Below are 19,230 nucleotides of genomic sequence, written 5' to 3' on the forward strand. Positions count from 1 at the left end.
GTCTTCCCAGACCAGGAACCTCTGAACTCCTGTTTCTCATTCCCAGTAGAGGCAAGAAAGAGACCCACAGTCGAAACGGAAATGGTGGAGCATTGCTCAGCCCAAGTTTCAAAGCCCGAAAGGCCTGTAGAACTTTTTTTTTCCTTTAAAGGCAACTGGTTTTTTGCTGCACATTTGCTCACTTTGGAGCAGACAGGTGTAAGCCATTTGGAAAGGTGGGAAACCCACGCTCTGGCCCATTTTGCTCCTTGCTACCTAAGAAATATTACAGAATAAGTTCATTTTGACTCACTGACCCCTCAGATCAGCTAATAGGCATGAAGCACTTAGACCACAACTTGCTCAAGGGGCAGTGTAATTATTTTACTTAAAAATGATGTCAGGTGGCAATTTAGCAACAAACTGGCTTCCAGGCTATTTCATTCAGTTTAACAAGGAAGAAAAACATTATAATTAGTTAAGAGCTGGTACTGTAGCACTTTAGCAGCATTGCTCCCAATTTTTAGAGTGCATGAGTCGGGGAGGAAGAGCGAGCTTGTCAAAAATTCAAATTCCCAGGCTCCACTTCTGGTGCATCTGGTCTAATAGGGTCATGGACCAGTCCTGGAAATCTGCATCTTCAAACTGTAAACCCTCTCGCAAATCACCACTGAGTCTCCTTTGGCTTTTAGTCAATTAAGATACATCCTCCCCCTCCACTTTCTATTCAAATTCTACATCATGAAAGTATAGAATCTCAGGACAGAGCTTCCCATCCTAAAAAACACCAGCTTTAAGTGTTCTTTCCTGGAGTTTCATGGGATATTCTAATGCTAGAGTTCCAGTTAGCCAAGTTTCTGGACTGAAAATTTTTTCTTCCAGGGCCCCTTTAAAGAGAGCCCAGGGCGTTCCTGGGGAATGAATGGTAAAGGCACTGAGTCCCTTCCTCTCAACTTTCCTAACCCCAGGATAACCAGAGCACCATTGCCTGCTTCCTTCTTCCTGAAGGAAGGGGAGAATCCGCCCTTCACAATTAAAGTCCTGGCACTGAGCCACATCCAGAGGAGGCTGATCTATGCCCTCCCAATACCAGGGGTGTCCCAGACAGAAGATGAGTTAAGACAACACCCGTGAATCCCAAGATCCCTTCCCTCCTGGAATAAAGAATTGCAGAGACTCATTCAACTTTTTTTTTTTTTTTTTTCTTGGCACAAAAGCATCTGGCAGCTACCCAAGGAATGCTGGGGTCCTGCAGAATCCAAGTTTACAAACCACCAGAACAAGGTTTTGCTTCAGGATAGTGTTTGACTCCACTGCTGCGAAATGACTGTCTCCTGGCTAGTAGGATCTAGATTTCTCCCTCCCTTTGACCCCACCTTGTGGAAACCCAGCTGTCTACTGGCAGACATTGGTGAGAAAGCGGAGCTACGCTAGGGCAGGGAGATGTCATGGAAACCTCAACTCTTCGCTGTCCGGGTCCTTCAGGCCACCTCCCCAATGAGCCAAAACAGTGTTGGCCCTCTTAGGGTTGTCACAATCCCAAATCCCTCGATGGCCTCTGCTCATGCACAAGGAGCCCAGGACACTTAAAGCTCATCTTTCATTCTTAAGATGTTCCTTAGCACAACTCCAAGCCTAGAAGAAAAAATGTTTCCCCGAGAACAAAGAAAAACATCCCCATCAGCTTTTCCTCCATTCAAAGTCTGCTGTGCCAGTTGTATGAAAACCGGACGTGGGTGGACAGGCCTGAATGTTGAAGTGCTGGGGGATGGCTCTGAGAAGGGTGAGCTTTGGCTTTCCTAGCCAGAAGCAGGGAACTCCTGGTGACTCTGCACGACTGCTGGAAGCTGTCCATGTGCTTGTTACCACAGCTCATTCCTTCCGCAGAGGTGCCAGAGGCAAAGCTTCTCCCACACCCCACCACACGATGCGGGGGCAGGGCCTCCACCAGCCACAAGTGAGAGAACCAGAGTTCTCCTGCCCGTGACAGGTGGGGACAGCCCAACTCTGGAACCTCACAGAAGACCAGAACACCAGCACTCCAAGGCTGCACGGTGAGGCCAGAACACTCATTCCCTGGGAACAAGGTGATGAGTGACGAGCCTGAACACCAGAAGCTTGCAACTACCACCTCCTGTGCCGTGAGGAAACCACCCCATGGGTAAATGTGCACAAGAGTCATTTCAGACCACACCCTTACAACAGGACATTAATATGAATCTAAGTAGCCAGGGAAAAAAAAAAAGGCAGACATTAAATCTCCCTGCTCGTTTCCCAACACCAATTCCAAACCCTTTAAAACCCTTTCAGTGCTGTGGCCAGTTCCCCTGATTGCTCACAAACAATTCACCTCGACACTACAGGCCATTAATCCAGTGGTGTTTATTCAAGCAGTATTCACACTTGCTGTTGAATAACAAGGGAATCAAGGCTCCCCTAGATGGGGCTCCCGCAGTTCCAGCTTCACAGCAGCCCCAGGTCTTTGAGAACTCCAGATGAGTTTTGTGGTTGAAAAGCCTTTCAGTTCTTCCTCCATCCCTCTGTCAAGCAGAGCCTATTATACCCCGATTACCAGAACAGACTCAGCAGGGTGGCAGAAGCACACGGCAAAGCCGGTATAACTACGTAAGCTCAGAAGAGGCCACACTGTTCCATGTTTTCATACAAAAAAATTTAATAAATATTACTTTTCAAAATTTATTGCCAAGAACAACACATCAAAGATGCATTTTTATGTTCATATAACACTAATAGGACAATACAAAGTATCTTCACGGTCTCAATGGTGAACCAACAAGATTACTCTGTTTTGTAAGCCTTTTTGATCTTGAACTTCGTAATAGCACTTTGATTTCCTCACTTAAGGCAGGCAGTGCACTCTATGGCAAATCTAAACAGTGATCTTACTGGACATTTTATGGTTCAAGTATTCAACTAGCTTATTAGAATACTCCCTAAATGCAGTAGATTAAAAAAAAATCAAATCTACAAGTGGTTCAGTATTATGTATGAATGGTGAAAAGAAATCAGAATTTACAAAGTAAGATTGGTGTGCTTCCAAGTTCACACAATTAATTTGATATTTTTAATCATATTCAACCACTCACATTTTGGCTATGTTAAGTCATAGCTCAACTTGTTCCCTTACTGCTCTGCAGCAGATCACCTGCCTGTCTCTTTTCAAGTCTAAAGCAGAAAGACAAAAAACAAACAAACAAAAAAACCTGTTCTAAACTAATCCTCAAACTGCCTCAGTCAGTCCTTAAAACGTGTTTTAAGTGATGCTATAGAAGGTGTTTTAAACATCTGACGTCGTACAAAAAAATTCCATCAGTATTCTGGGCACAGAAGCCCATCCTATTGTTTTAAAATAAACTATTTTCAAACACCTTAATTTTGGCTTATAGGCAACAAGTAATGAGAAGAGTTCAAAAAAATAAAGCCATACGCTTACAATGCTATCAAAAACCTTCAATTCTAAACACATACATATAAATAAAAAGGAATGATGTTTTAAGGCTCTTGATTATTAAGTTAATAAATCAAATATACACAGTGATTAATAAAAAAGAATTATTTACATAACTATACAAAGTTCTACTTTTGACATTTTTTTCTTTAAATTCTTCATTTTACCAGCAACTGCTGACATCAAAGTCTCCCCTCCCCCAACAACAAAAATACAATTAAAAAAAATAAATAATAAAGTCATTTGTGATCGTTGCTGTGGTTCTGAGCTGCAAAGGCACTTTCAAATACAGAACTACTTGTACGTCATCATAAAACCAATATACAAAAACAACTCAAGAGTCAATAAATATAAATAAAACTATGATCTAAGACTGCATCACCATTAGGACATCTGGCAGAAGTGGGAGCTCAAAGACCAGGGGGCTGGGCAGGCTCCTGGGAGCCTGATCCGAGACCGTGTCGGCTGCAAGGGGACACACAACCAGGGTACTGTTGACTAGCTTTTTGCATAGCTGTGAGATGCGGCACTCGATTTCCCAGCCAACCACAGAAACTACCATTGCCAGTGTAAGCCAGCTTGTCAAAACTTAAATTAACACAGGGATTCTAAGTCAGCAACAGCCTCAGACTCGAGTATGACACGACAGTTTAAAGAACTACAAGCCCTCAGACTCTACCTAGCGGCGGCAGTGCCCGCGGTCTGCTATACAATGTACTCCATTCGGTTTAAGCTCTGGGCACTTTCCAAGTCTCTGTTGTCCTGTTTGTTTGTCCAGTTTGGGTGTTTTGTCGGCATGCCGTTGGGGGGCTTCTCTTCTCTGTCTACCAGCGTGTACGCCGGCTGCTTGGCAAACCGGGCTTTCTGCTGGTGTTTGTCCGTGTCGTCCTCTTCTACTTCAGAATTGTGTGTCCTTATTTTAGACATTTTGGAGTTCTTGTTCTCGTAATCCTTGATGGGGACCGTGTTGGCCCCATGTTTCTCAATGGGGTTTTTGATCTGGTTCAGCTGCTCCCGCACGTTGTTGGTGGTGTTGTCCTCAGAGGCCGAGTGTGTGTGGCTGCCCGGCTTCCGCCGCTTCCGCAGGCACCAGTAGAAGGCCGTCACCAAGCAACAGATCCAAGCCACAGTTAAGACAGAGCTCAGCAAGGGAACAAGGAAATCTGTAAGGCAGGCACAAAACCAATTAACTCTCCAAGAAAGAAAGAAAAAAGCATCATCGCAGGAACAAAAGAATACCAACAGTGGTTCTCCTGCCCTTTATCCCTAAGAGGGGGGCCACAGGGACAAGTCCCTTTTCATCATTGCATGTGGTCACTTCACAACTTGATAAGCAAATGCTGGGATCAGGCCCCTGTAGACCTTGATACTCTTATCCCTGGAGAGACTGGGTGGAGCGGCAGCTCCTACAGGCTCTTTGACTTCGCATGGGGAGAGCAGTGTCTTGTTAAGTCTGGCTACTGAGGCAGCTCAGTACAGGAGGTGGTTTTCAGAACTAGAAATCCGATTCAAATTAGCACAGACAGCTCAAACGTGCCATGGCTCCATGCCCAATCTCTCCCTTGGCTGAAACGGTGCTCGAGATCCTCAGGAGGGAAGCCTGGACATCCTGCGGAGCCTTCGAGCCTCACAGAGGCTCAGCAGTGGCTGGGCTGTCCCAGGACACCAAAATGCCAAGTCAGGCTTTGTACAGCTTCAAACTCAAGGACAAAGGACAAGCAGTGTCCTAGGGCTTTGTCACGGATCTAGCACAATACCTGTTCTGCAGGGAACGTTGCATAGTGTGTTGGGAAGGAAAATATGAGGCAGACCTCTGTTCCCATGGGCCATGTGACCTTAGTAAAGTAGGCTGCCCTCAGTTCTCAGTTAAATTGGGAGCTCCTGCGAGGGTAGGGCACTGCCAGGTAATCCCTCGACCTGATGGCTTTATTGAATAGTATAATGAGATCATCTGTCATCACACAAACGAGTCCCACTTGACACCTACCTGTTCTGTTCTTCAGAGGCCGCCTCTGAACTCTTACTTCTGCAACGGCAGCAATCAGCGAGCTGTTTCCGTCACGTTTACTAACAAGATCGATTATTTTGTCAGTGATTTCCTTGATCGGGTTCCCATCATCCCGTATATCTTCAGCAGACTGGAAAAACAATTGTCAGACTTGAGAGTCAGGGGAATATTCAAAGCAGCCTTTCTTCAAAATTACTCGACAATCTGTGTCTGCAAAGCTTTTTGTCAGTGAATTTGCTCCATTCAGACACTGGTTAACCGAAGTTTGTTAACTGCCTTGCAGTCGAATAATGAGGTGTGAATGGGTCTTATACTTACAATGGCCACATGTATTTCATTGTTCGCTGAAGGGGAAGGCTCGCAAGCGATGTAGATTGAATATTCAGCGGAAACATTCTTCAAAATATTCAAATTCCTCAATGCACTGCAAATGTGCTCCGTAGTAAGACCCTAAAACGATTTTTTAAAACCCACACACGTGTAAGATTGAGAGGAAGAACAAAAGGCTGAGATGTTCTCTTTGAGGCTGGGCTAAGTTCAAGCTTACTTTATTATAAAACAGGAACGTAAGCTAGGGAGAAGTAGATCCTAGCTCATGGCATTCCTCCTTTAAAGCAAGCAAGCAGACATCCACCATTCAAAAAAAAAAAAAAAGAAACAAAGGTTGTTACATACTGGTGACATCATCTCCTTGTTAAAGGTAAACGTGATGTTCGCACAGTTATCCTGGTAATAGGAGTCAGAGGTGCACTTTGTCTTCACCGGCTGGAGACTGGAAGACCGACACTCGCCCACACCAGTGCAGGGGTGGACGAAGCACTGGTCATCCAGGATGGGGATGCAGCTCTGCCCGCTGGGGCACTCGCTGTGCCCTTTGTGGAGCAGGCAAGGTCGAGGGCCACACCAGACCTGGAGAAAAACAGAAGCTGGCAGCTTAGCAGGCATGCTCATCCCTGATTCCAGAACACAGGTGAACTGCGGCAGCCATCATGTCCTACCTTTGAGCAGGCGATCCGTCCATTCAGGCACTGGCAGGTATTACAGTCATCATCCCATTTGGCCCCATCTGGTATCACACTCCCCATGGTGATGCAAGGTCTCCCTGAAACTGACAGGTGGAGACGGGTGAGCAGTTTATTTTTCTGTGAACCGGATCGGGGTTCAATTCTTTGGTCCCTGTTATGAAATGGTTATGCCTGTGCCCTTTGCCATGTTAAGATCGTTCTTCCCACAGTAACAGCATGTGTACTTCCTGCCTTTGCTGGCTCTGCGCTCGGCCACAAGACCTGCTCTGGCCAATGTAACATTGGCAGATGTGATGTGAGCAGAGCCTTTGACCAGCCTCTTGCACACCTACCCACTGGCGATGAAAGGAATATGCCCCAGACACGGCCACTGGTCGAACCGAACCCAACCCACAGCGCAATCTTTCTGCCCATGCTGCATATCATGAGCAATAAAAATAATGCTTGCTGCAAGCCACAGCAGTTTGGGATGGTTTGGTACACAGTTTTGTGGCAACAGCTGACCAAAAACAACAGCTACCTGTTTTGGGGAAGACTCTTCACGTTCCCTTTCCCTTGTAGCCCCACTGTGTGTTCCCTCCCTGAGCACAGTGGCTTATTTGTGAAAAGTCAAATGGTGACTGCAAAGCTCGCTCACCCCAGAAGACCCATGGGCAGCTGAAGCCTGGCACACATACCTTCCTGGCACTTGGCACCACTGTGCCCTGGAGGGCAGACACACCGGTAGCCATTGATCTCATCCACACAGGTCGCTCCAAAGGCACAAGGTGAAGACTGGCATTCATTGATGTCTAGGAGAAATGGAGTTCAAGTTTAGGGACTGACGGTGTGTGGCAATGTTTTGAGATTGTTTTTATTGACATAACATACAAGAAAAGCATATCATCATAAGCTTGATGAATTTTCACTCAGGTAAGCAGCATCCAAAAGAAGAAACAGATCTATTGCAAAAACCTCCAATCACTGGCTCCCAAAGACCACCACCATCCTGAGTTCTAACAGTGGAGAACCATTTTGGGAGGCAGCAATTTTTAATTTGATTCCTTTGACAGTGCAATTTACAGCAAGCCTGGCAAAGTTTCCTGGAAGGGGTCAGACAGTAAACATCTTAGGCTTTGTGGGGTATATAGTCTCTGTCACAACTATCCAACCCTTGTGGTATCATGAAAGTAGCCATAGACAATACATAAATGAATGTGTGGCTGTGTGCCAAGAAAACTGTATTTATAAAAACAGACAGTGGGCTGGATACGGCCCCTAGGCCACAGTTTGCCAACTGTTTATTTAGAAACATGAAACAGATACAACCTGCCCCCATCTAGTGCTGAAGACTAGTTAATCCCAGACTTGGATTTCAAGCACCAGTAAAATTTCAGACAATTTGGGTACAAGAATCAAACCATAACTACTCTAGCACCTTTTTTGTTCTGTAAGAGAAAGGGCTTGTAAAAAAGTAGAGAAAAGGCTCAAAATAATATGCTTTAAGCCTCTTGAAAAACTGCGTTGCCTGCCCCTATTTTCCTGTTTTAGTCATTTCTCCAGGGCCTGATCAGACCGACCCAGCACGGACAAGCCTCTGGAAGCCACAGTCGCCCTCCCTTCCGTTTGTATTAGCTTTATCCTATACCAATGTAGCTGTGGTTAACGTCTGCTTGCCCATAATTTCATGTTAGTCATGGGGAAATGCACATACTTTCTTCAGGACCCCACTGTAGATTAATCATCAGATTCTGTGGCTGGCACTCTCTCCCCAAGAACAAGGAGGGCTACACCACCCAGGGAACCACCAGCAGGTAGGAGAATCCAGCCTGGGATATCTTAATCCCAGCTGGAGGAGAGAGATCCTTTGCTCTATGAGAGCTACTTAAAGGGAATGGTGGCTTTGTTTTTAAAGATGAAAGTCTTGGGCTGAGGCATGGAATGAAGCAGTAAAGCCATTGGGAAAACCAGACGGAGACAGTCCTTACTTATTCTGCAGTCGGGCCCAGCAAAACCCGGGGCACATTCGCACCGGTACCAGTTGTCTCCATCCACACAGGTGCCGCTGTTGTAACTAAGAAAGCAAAGACCACCTTGGTTACCAACCTCCCAGTCCATTACTCTGGCTGCCAATCGCTCACATGTCACCACACCAGTTAGAGTCAGTGGCTCTCACCCCATGGCCGTTGCCTGGGGAATTTTAAAAGAATACTGATGCCTGGGTCCCACCCCCAGAAAGTCTAATTTCATAGGTCTTGGTTGCAGCCCAGGCAGCGGGATTTTTAAAAGCTCCCAGGTGATTCTGGTGTGCAGCCAAGGTTGAAAAATCACTGCTCTAAATGAGGACACAACCTGGCTAATTAAAGTGCGGTCCATGGGGCAGCAGGATCGCTTCACCTGGGAGCTTGTTAGAAAAGCAGTCTGAGGCCCCACCCCAGACCTCCTGACTCAGAACTTGCATTTTAAACACAATCCCTGGGTGATTCACACACACACACACACACACACACACACACACACACACACACACACACACACACGATAGTGGATGAGTGCTGGCTTAAAAGGATGTCACACTTACCAGGGATGAGGGCTGCAGTCATTGGTATCTGCAAAGAAAAGACAACTTAATAGTGAGGACTTCAACAGGGAAAGCGGTCTTAGCCCTAAGTAAAACCACCACTTATTTCCCTAATACCCAAATGATAAAGTCGTAGTTAACACCAGCAAAATACCTTTGCTAAATTGGAACCAGGCCCACACCACACTTAGTTTCATTTGCTGTGGGACACATGTACACAGGAAGAGGCCCTGGTAGGGGATAGGGGTGGGGGTGAGAATGGAAGGAGACAGGCTGCTGGTCAGACCCAGAGCTGGGAACTGAGACGCCATCTGTCTCCACTTATCTCATTGGCGACTTTCTCATGCCCAGGTCAGGGCTGTATCCCATCAAGTCATTAATGCAGACCCAGGTGATACAAAAGCAGACATCAAACAGCTCTGCTTCTGGTTTCCATTGCAAGTCCCCAAGGGTGTCAGGATCTGCTCCGACAGCCCTGGGAGAGTTCAAGGGGGGAGGACACTCACTCTGAGCACAGATGGGCCCCTCCCAGCCTTCCTTGCAGACACACGTAAAGGACTCGCCGTTGACCACACATGTGCCCCCATTATGGCAGGGGTTGGGCAGGCAGCTACTGTTTCGGGCTATAAAAGAAGAGCAGACACGACCACCCTCCCTGAGTATCCAGAAACAGTCTGGAGGGGCAAGAACCAGGCCCAGAGAAATATCATAAGCTCCAGGGGCCAACCAGCAGACACGCGCAGGTGGCCATGCCCACTGCAGATCCCATGTGGGGCAGAAAGTTACCTATGTTACAGGTGGTTCCTTCCCAGCCGCCAGGACACATGCACTTAAAAGCATCCCCCTCATCATAGCAGGTGCCACCGTTGTTGCACGTGGCCTCGTCACACTGACTGTCACCTGGAGGAAAATATTTCAGTGTGAGTCCCAGTGGCCCCCTCCCACAGAAGACAGAGGGAAGGGTCCCAGTGATAGCATCCAAGGCCAACTACCACTTACGTGAGTGGCAGGTCTTTCCTTTCCACCCGTTTTTACAGTCACAGTAGAAGTCGTTGACCAGGTCGCGACACGTGCCCCCATTGTGGCAGGGGTTCTGGCTGCAGTCATTAATATCTAGAATCAAAGGGGAGACAATTGGCTGAAGACGAGATCCAGGACCACTCACGACAGGCGAGAGCCAAGCCTTTCCTACTGCTTACATCCAACACCCTATTCTGAGAACAGCCACAGTCGTAGTACTTTAACACAATCAGGCTTTTCCAGGAATAAAGGAGCTCCCAACTGGGTTACTTTGAATGCCACAAGTTAGGCAAGATGTGGGGTGGGCCTCTGGAAGTCCCATGGAAATGAAAGTAGAAATATGACTTTCCTTGCAAGCAGGAATATTTATTACACAGTCTAATTCTATAGGTCCTCAGCAGAAGCTCCTCCCCATAAGCTATCATCAGTACTCATAAATGCAAATGAGACACAAGTGATACTGTCCCAGTGCAGAAATCACTGCGGTCTTGCTTCCAGAGATTTCCAGTACAAAGAAAGGTTTCCCACGTTGAAGTGGGATCCCTCCAACATGACCCATACATCCCAGAGCCCCCCAAAGAGTGGCAGACTCACTGGTTTCACAGTAGGCCCCCTCCCAGCCGTCACTACAGATGCACTTGTAGGAGTTGACACCATCGATGCAAGTGCCACCGTTTCTACAAGGGTTGCTCTCACAGTCATTAATATCTATGAAACAAAGTAAAGCAAAAAAAGAACTGAAGGACTTGTGAAGCCATAGACAAGCACTGTTCGGCAGTTTTCATGGCTCCCTCCTGACACAATGCACCTGGCACCTCCACCTGCTACCCTCCATCAGGGCTGTTTCTCAAATTAGACAGGCGGCTTATCAAGCAGAAGCTTCCAGAGAGTGCCTTACCCACTTAATGCCCTCACATGGGCATTTAGTCACCTGTACTAGGTGAAAGTGGGGAAGAAACTCCTACAGAAAAGAGGAATCACCCAACCTAGCAACATTCCAGAATGTTCCAACATAGATATGGAGGCTCCGAGGCAGAGTGATCTGGTAAATTGAACACGACCTCAGTCTTAGATCCCAGATGTAAGGATAAGCCTCGACCAGTCTCCCCAGCCTTACTGTTTCTGATTAAAACAATTTCAACACTGCTGGGCGTGGTGGCTCACACCTGTAATCCCAGCACTTTACTTTGGGAGGCCAAGTTGTGGGGTGGATCATCTGAGGCTGGGAGTTCGAGACCAGCCTGACCAACATGGGGAAACCCCATCTCTACTAAAAATACAAAATTAGCTGGGCGTGGTGCGCATGCCTGTAATCCCAGCTACTCAGGAAGGCTGAGGCAGGCAGGAGAATCGCTTGAACCTGGGAGGCCGAGGTTGTGGTGAGCCGAGATCGTGCCACTGCACTCTAGCATGGGCAACAAGAGCAAAATTCGGTCTCAAAAAAAAAAAAAAAAAAAAAAAAAACTTTCAACACCAATGATCCCAGGGTGGGCCAGGGGCAGGGGCAGGCTGGGGAGCACTGGTCCATTCCCGGATGAGGGAGTCTTACTTTCATGGCAGTATGTTCCCGTGAAGCCTTTGTTACAGTCACAGGTGAATTTGCCTCCCGACTGACTCTTGCACTTCCCGTGAGGACCACAGACGTTGGAGGAAATATACCGCACCCCTTCAGGTGTGTCGTTGGAAGCCATGGCCACTGTGCAGCTGTCAATCACTAGAAGATAGGCTTGGGATCAGATCACAGCCATGCACCCACAGATGCGGCATTCTTAAGCCAAGGGCCTGGGCCAAGCCCACTTTCCTGGAGACAGGGACCCTCTGGCTAATGAGACACACCCCAGGGAAGCCAAGAATACTGGCAACGTGCCACGTCACATTATGACAGGCAAAGTTGAGACTCCAGGCAAAGAGTTTTAAAGCATTTTCTCCCTCCACAACCAGGAAAACCCACATGCTTGTGGATCCCCTTCATCCTACCTTTGACATCTACCCAATTTGGTAAACACTTGCTAAGGAAAAAGGACCTGCTTTATTTACTTCCTTTTTGATCTTAAGCAAGGCTCAAGGACAATCTTATAGAAGCTTTAAATGTTGTGCTGCCTAATACAGCAGCCACTGGCCACATGTGGCTATTTACATTTAAATGAACTAAAATGAAATAAAATCAGTTTCTAGTTGCACTAGTCACAGTCCACATGGCCTGGGGCTCCCATACCTGACCGTGCAGATACAGAACATCCCCCACTGTCTGCCGTTGCAGGAAGTTCTGTTGACAGTGCTGTTCTCAGGCATTTGCCTCAGCGTTGCACATCAGCCCACCCCAGAACAGGAATGCTAAATGGATTTCACATTCTCTCCCCTGGGCTACTTGTAGACACGGCTCTCCCACTGGCAGGCCTGAATAGATTGTTTCCACGTGTTGCGGCCCGCTACACAGGCAGGATCATTTCACTATAGAGGTCCTCCTCACCAATACATTACTTCTCAAGTGTAACAAGGGGCAGTGGTAGTAAGTGGGGACAAAAGGAGCAAGTCTGGAGACAGCCAGGTCCCGGGAGAAGGGAGGTACCTTCACAGGGGGTCGTGCGGCAGTGGTCTTTCAGGTGTGAGCAGTTCTTGCCCTCATAGTCCTCGGGGCACTTGCAGAAATAGTCACTGGCACGGTTGTAGCACTGGGCACCGTTCTGGCAGGGATTAGGCTCACAATAATCGATATCCAGCTGCAAATATCAGGAACAGCAAAAAGGGGGAGGGATCAGAGTAAAACAAAGGTGTCACGATAACTTCTCTGGGGCAGCAGGCACTGGAATCTGACAGTTCCTTCGGTTTCTATTAGGAGACACCCTGTAAGATACATCTCTATGCTGTAGGGACTGCCAATGTCCAGTATTTGAAACAACGGGGCAGAGTGGGAGAGGGAGCACAAGAGGGGGTGGAGGGAACCAAAAAGAACACAAAGACGAAGACACTAAGGAGAAAATAATTCGTCAGTATCTCCTTCCACCAGCATTTGTCTAGCAGAGACTCTCTCATCAATAGGATGTTAATAGATGTTAGGAAATTCCAGACACAAGAGCTGAGGGAAAAGAAAAGGGAAGCGGAGGAGGCAGCGGCTCTGCTCTAAAACTTGGCCATCTGAGGTTTTGCCACCACTCACCTGACAGAGGTTTCCAGAGAAACCAGTGGGACACAGACACTGGAATCTGTTGATTTCATTCTGACAGTGACCCCCATTCAAACAGGGGTTGCTGGCACATTCATCGATGTCTCTCTCACAATGATCGCCTGCATAGCCAGGTGGACAGATACAGCGATAACCATTAACCAAATCCTAGAAGAGAAGGGGAGAGAGAGACACATGCTTTTTTTCTATGTATTCCACAAACACAGGGCTTCAGCGGTTTAGCATGACTGTTGTGGTTTAGCTGGTTCACTGAAATAGCCAAATGCTAAACCTCTGAAAGTGGTTAGAGGAATTTCTACGTGCATGCCTTCAAAATGACTCCCACGAGGCTGGGGTAACATAAGCCCTAGTGAAACTTCCAAGAGACTCTTTTTTCACCCAAATTTTTAAATCTCACAGGGACAGAGCTCTCCTAGTGTCGCACAAATCTAAAGATTTGTTGTCAATTGTCAAAGTTTTGATTTAAGCAAAGATTTACATACCCGACAGGAGGCGTCATTCTGACACTGGCCAAGGCAGTCATTAATATCTAAAAAATAAATAAGTCATCATTTTAAAGAGGTAATTTACAGTGAAATTGGGCTTAATTGAAAAGCCTTCTCAGCTCAGGATAGATAAGTTTCAAATCAGATTTCCTGTGTGCTTTCCGTGAGATAAGGTTATTACGCTGGGTGGGGACCCTCCCTAATTCTTCCAGAATGAGGGAGTGAAACTTCACATCATTGTTTCAGCCACATTATCAGAATATGACTGGTTTTCGCAGCTAATGAGCCTGATAAAGTGTATGTTTTCACTGCTGCCCTGACCACTCCCTCTCAAAAAAACATTCCCACTCTAAGGTTTGCCTTCTACTGCTCAAGTCCTAGGACTGGAGCCCCAGTACGGACCAGCAAGTCGGCTACCCAAGTTTCATGAAAATCAAAATGGAAACAAAGTCACTCACTTATGTCACAATTCTGACCCATCCAGCCGGGAAGACAGTCGCAGTAGTAGCTGGCAATGAGATTCTTACAGGATTTGGCGTTTACACAAGGTTTGGCCTCACATTCATTTGCATCTGAAAGGAGATGGGGATGAGCATGAGAAATGAAGTTCAACCCCCATCTCCTCCACCTTGGAAAAAAAAAGAACAGGCCAGAGTTTGTCTGAGACATGAGACATTTTAATAAGCTAGCTAAATAAAAGATACTAGAGGTTCCCTCTATTTTAAGCATCTGATCCCTCTCCCTAGCTATTATCCAATAAGAACCCTAATTGATAACTTTCCAGCTGCTAGCTAACCAGCCCCCAACAAAACAGCAGAAAGCCACCAGGCATTTCTGTGCAAAACCCAGCGCAGCCTAGTTGCTGGGATTTAAATGTGGCAAAAAGAATGCAGACAGCTCATTCCTCATGAGATCATCCCCTTTTGGAACCCAGCTGAACACTCCTCGGACAGACGATTGACATGGTTCAAGGAATCCCACGACTTTCCCACAGGGCCTAAAAGAGCTAGTCCATTTGCATTCAAGTTATTTCTCCCAGGCCTGCTAGACTCTTGATAATAAATTACTTCTTAGCATGATGGAGTGTGAACTCACACCGCCGGCCACACGCTCGTCTTCTGTAATGGCTTTGACAATCAAAGCCAACCTTGGTATAAAAATTACAGTCGCAGGGATGTTCTTACCTAACTGGCACGTTTTCCCAGTCCACTGTGGGGGGCACACACACTTAAATCCGTTAACCAGGTCCTGGCAGGTGCCCCCGTGGGAACAGTTATTAGGAGAACAGTCATCAATGTCTGGTCAACAAGAAAAGGAGGGGGTTGACAATTTAATTCAATCCATCTGACAATTAGATCCTTTAACATCACCTCTTACATGAGGGGCTGTCATTGAAGAGCCAGACACCTGCTACAAGGAAAGCTACAGCAGGACAAGTGGGACGGTGACGATAAGGCCGAAGCCTTGATTTTAGCTTTAAATCCCCCACTGCCCCAGTTCATGTAATCCCCAACCTAAGCAGTGGGGGAGAAAGACAGCTGGATACTGACGGAGCATCCGCCCAGGAGGAACACAGGACATCTCTATCTGCCTAATCTTTATTTTTAAAGAAAAGTTTCATCATGGCTCAGAAGTAGCTAAGAAGTAAGGAAAAATAGTTCTTTACAGGTGGAAAACCTTATTCCTCTCATTTGCTTACAGAGTTTGCCCAAAATAGCACACCTAGAGGCTGCATTCTCCACTTCTGCTCTGACCAGAGACAACTCCTAACAATTTATGAAGTATTCACTTTTGTGTCTTTATGACAACCCTCGGAGATGGGAATTGCTACTGTGCCATTTAAAGAGGGCCCGGGGAGCTTCTGTGGCCTGCTGGAGTTCTGCAAGTGACAGGTGGGGGCCTAGGACCAGCACAGGCAATCTGACCCCAGAAATCCACATCCATAACCACACCTGGGGTGCTGATGACAGCGGTTCTCAGACCTGGCTGCACTGCAGAATTCCAGAAGTTTATCAAAGACCATGGACTCCCCGATTCTGGAGGGAATCTGGGGGACCCAGAGATTTACACTGTAAAGCAGCCCAGGTGATTCTGATATACAGCCCTGTCTCACAGCCAAAGGAACTCTGCAGGCCAGGTTCTTCTTTGGGGCCCCCTGGCCCTATGACAGAATCCAGTAGTAAGTGACAACCTCCCCTGAAGGCAGCCTCTCCATGGCTGCAAGAAGAATAACCACAATTGGAAGGTGGCCAGCTCCAGGAAGCAGATGCAAAGGAACAAGCGATTCCACGAGGATGTTCCTTCCAAGAACAGATACATGCGCTACCTTAGTGGGACAGGATGGGGGTGCTGGGAGACTTCCAAACACACAAGCCACCAGACTGCTTACCAGACTTAGGCCTGCACCCGCCCCTCTCTCACTGAGACATTCACACTGGACAAGCCTAGGTACCTCTCCCCAGCGTGGTATCTTGGCACAAGGATCCTTAGAATGGACACAGGCTGAAAACTGGACTTACTTGTAGAGCATGTGGGGCCGGTCCAGCCTGGGGAACACTCACACTCAAAGCCCAGGGAGGTCTCCTTACAGCTGCCTCTGTTGTGACAGGGATCAGAGAGGCAGGCGTGCTCAGCTGCAAAAACCAGGATGGCAGTCAGAGAGGGATGCCTGCACACCGTTACCTCCCCACACCCCCCTCCAACCGAATCCCACACCACAGCCACTAGTGCAAGCATATTTCAAAAACCAAAAGCAAGCGTGTGATAGAACCCTGCTGTGTCTAGGAAAGAAAGGAAGTCATCTTTCTCGCTGAGCTGTCTCTAACCACATTCCAAGACATCTCAGAGCTGGGGTCATTTCATCTCCCGCTGCCTCCTATATGAATCAGCATCACCCAAAAAACTTTAGAGACTTGAAAGTTACAAAGGCTTATAGAATGGTTGGGATAAGGCCTATCTTTGGAGGCTATTTTCACTTTTTTTTCCTTAAACAAGTCCTTAAGTATATTTTTTAAAAGCTGAGTACAGAAAAATTAGACAAAGGGCTCTCATTCATCTTGGACCACTTACCAATTTCACAGTTGGGTCCTGAATACCCCTCAGGGCAGGAACACTGATATTTGTCAGGGCCTGTGTTGCTACAAGTTCCCCCGTTGAGACATGGCTGATGGGTGCCACAGTAATTGAGATCTGCCAAAAAGATCCTGGAGTCACTAAGAGACGCCTGTGAAGATGGCGAACCCACCAGGCTTCTAGCCCCAATCGTCTTTTAAAAAGAAAAACTAGAAAACCCACACAGCATTCAAGGAGAATTCAGAATAAAAGCCCCTGCCAATAAAATTAGAAACCAAATTAGTGCCATCCCACCCCCAGATCCCACCCTGGTCTCATCCCTAAGGGCCATACCTTTGTCACAGAGCTGGCCGCCCCAGTTGGTCTCACAGAGGCACTGCCAGGGCTCATTACAGATGCCGTGGACGCATCCCGGGTGCGGGATGCACTTATCACAGTACAGGCCTTGCCAGCCGTACTGGCACCTGGAGACACACAGCACACCTCCAGGTTAGCCTTTTGAACGTTAAGAGACACCTGTACAATTCAAACGGAAGACTGCAAAGTCCAGGCTTTTTCTGTTTTGTTTCTGGGGACAGGAAGGTAGACTCCCAAGGCTCATCAGGGGCTCCGTATAAACAAACATTTTCACAGTTGAGCTGAGGTCCCCTCCCAGCCGACTCCTGACAAAAGGAGGGCTGTTTGGGAAGAGGCCAGCATGGGGATGCCCTTCACAAAGCCACTCTCTTCTCAGGCTCACACGAGTGAGCCAAAGGTGAAGGCATGGAATAAATCAACCCGTGCACCTAGTTGCGACAGACCGTAGAGGAAAGGACTCTGTCGGTGACAAGAGAGCTATGCCAAAGTCTCTGCAGACGCTGCACTTGCCACTCTGCTCTTTGTCTGCACAGAAAGTCATGACCCCAGTGCACAGAAATGCAACAAGCCACCAAGTGCAGCAGGAAACTGCCTCACGATGACGCTTTATTTAAAAAAACAAGGAGAGAAAGGGGCACCCTCCCTTGGCCAAAGCCAGAGTAGGCTCTCTAAACCCACTTCTATAGGGAAGGAGAAGGAAATGACAACACTTGGAACCAACTCCATAATTTGTGTCCCATTACTGTGTGCTAATTTATAGTGATTTCTTGCTTTGCCAAGAAAAGAAAAAAAAAGAAAGCAGTCTGCTTAATTTATCTAGTATTGGCGGAGTTGAGGTTCTTTTATATAAGCACCTTGATTAATCATACTCTTTTGGGGCCAAATAGTGCCTCTGATCCCCAAGCAAAAACAAAAACAAATACAACAACTTTCACCTGGGGTGGGAGAGGGGGCAGCGTCTCAAACCACTCTCCCTTCAATTTTCAAGCCCTCTGAAACTTTAATTGCCTTCTCAAGAGCCAAGCTTTAACAAGGGTGGGGGAAGGCAGGGAGAAACATCAACTAGCCTCCCGGTGGAGGGTGGAGGGTGGAGGATGGGGTGCGGGTGGGATGGGCAACATGTTTCCAGAACGGGACCTGGGAAAAGCCACGATCAGCGCCAACCCCCTAAGCTGCTCAGCTGTAACTCTGGAAAACAACCCCCGCCCCCTCTAGCTCCCCAGAAGGAAAGGCTTTCGGTTTCCCAAGAGCGGGAGGCAGGCTAGCAAATCCTTGTCATGGGAAAATTATAGGGATCTAGCTAATAGCTAATCACCCACGGCTGAGAGTCAACTTAACCCCTGAGAATACTGACTAACCACTTCCTAACTTCTGAAACCAAGCTATGCACACCCACATGCAAAGAAATCACTAGAATGTGTGGTTTAAAGTTAGACACTGGATTCTGGTTTATGTAAAATGGAATGTCAACGTGACAAGTGACTAAAGGAGTAAGATAAGAACAAAATTACAATCTAAATAATTTCTCAAAAGCGGACACCCACGTTAGTGGGAGGTAAGGGGGTAGCCATTCTGTCAAGGCTGATATTCTTAGCCTGAAAGATAGTAAGAGGGAACTGATTACGAAATGGCAATATTCTCACCGTCTTCCCTTATTCTCTTCCAAATTCAGGATCACTAGCCCTCTTCAAGTTGCCTCATAAAGGCAAGGAGAGGCAGCTGAGGACCCAACCTCACCTAATTAAAGAGACCTCAATCCCCAAGCATAAAAAAGCAACCACAAGAGGCCATGGATGACTTCAAAAGAAAACAAATAAAAATACTGACCCTAAAAGAGGCACCAACCAAGTTATCCCAGTTTAATAATATATGATTAAGATTCTCATGAGAAATTGAAGTGACTTTCCTCAGATGATGATTCATAATTAAGTTTGATATTATTGGCAGGCTTGCAATAAGCAAGCATGTATACCCAGGGAAAGGGACTCAGTCTACTTGGGAACAACAAAAACCAGTAAATTTTCTCATGTGGGGGTGAAAAAAAAAATAACCTGTGTAATACATAATCCAA

At 47.0% G+C, this 19,230-nt stretch overlaps 1 protein-coding gene across 1 annotated transcript in view; it reads right to left on the reverse strand.

Annotated features, from left to right (window-relative positions):
- Positions 1-2,341: 2,341 nt before the first annotated feature.
- Positions 2,342-19,230, reverse strand: part of JAG1 (jagged canonical Notch ligand 1) — a 38,377-nt gene continuing 21,488 nt past the window's right edge. Inside the window, exons 6-26 of the mRNA XM_001169666.7 lie at positions 17,136-17,266; positions 16,800-16,919; positions 16,250-16,363; positions 14,915-15,028; positions 14,189-14,302; positions 13,728-13,774; positions 13,219-13,392; positions 12,631-12,781; positions 11,611-11,775; positions 10,656-10,769; positions 10,041-10,154; positions 9,828-9,941; positions 9,548-9,664; positions 9,042-9,069; positions 8,449-8,534; positions 7,159-7,272; positions 6,455-6,564; positions 6,132-6,365; positions 5,775-5,906; positions 5,436-5,586; positions 2,342-4,611 (exon numbers count right to left, since the gene is read on the reverse strand). Coding sequence (XP_001169666.1) covers positions 4,154-4,611; positions 5,436-5,586; positions 5,775-5,906; positions 6,132-6,365; positions 6,455-6,564; positions 7,159-7,272; positions 8,449-8,534; positions 9,042-9,069; positions 9,548-9,664; positions 9,828-9,941; positions 10,041-10,154; positions 10,656-10,769; positions 11,611-11,775; positions 12,631-12,781; positions 13,219-13,392; positions 13,728-13,774; positions 14,189-14,302; positions 14,915-15,028; positions 16,250-16,363; positions 16,800-16,919; positions 17,136-17,266 — 2,902 coding nt within the window. The 3' untranslated portion in view covers positions 2,342-4,153. The remainder of the gene's footprint in view (positions 4,612-5,435; positions 5,587-5,774; positions 5,907-6,131; positions 6,366-6,454; positions 6,565-7,158; positions 7,273-8,448; positions 8,535-9,041; positions 9,070-9,547; positions 9,665-9,827; positions 9,942-10,040; positions 10,155-10,655; positions 10,770-11,610; positions 11,776-12,630; positions 12,782-13,218; positions 13,393-13,727; positions 13,775-14,188; positions 14,303-14,914; positions 15,029-16,249; positions 16,364-16,799; positions 16,920-17,135; positions 17,267-19,230) is intronic.

This window comes from Pan troglodytes, chromosome 21, assembly GCF_028858775.2.
Source record: "Pan troglodytes isolate AG18354 chromosome 21, NHGRI_mPanTro3-v2.0_pri, whole genome shotgun sequence".
Taxonomy (NCBI): domain Eukaryota; kingdom Metazoa; phylum Chordata; class Mammalia; order Primates; family Hominidae; genus Pan; species Pan troglodytes.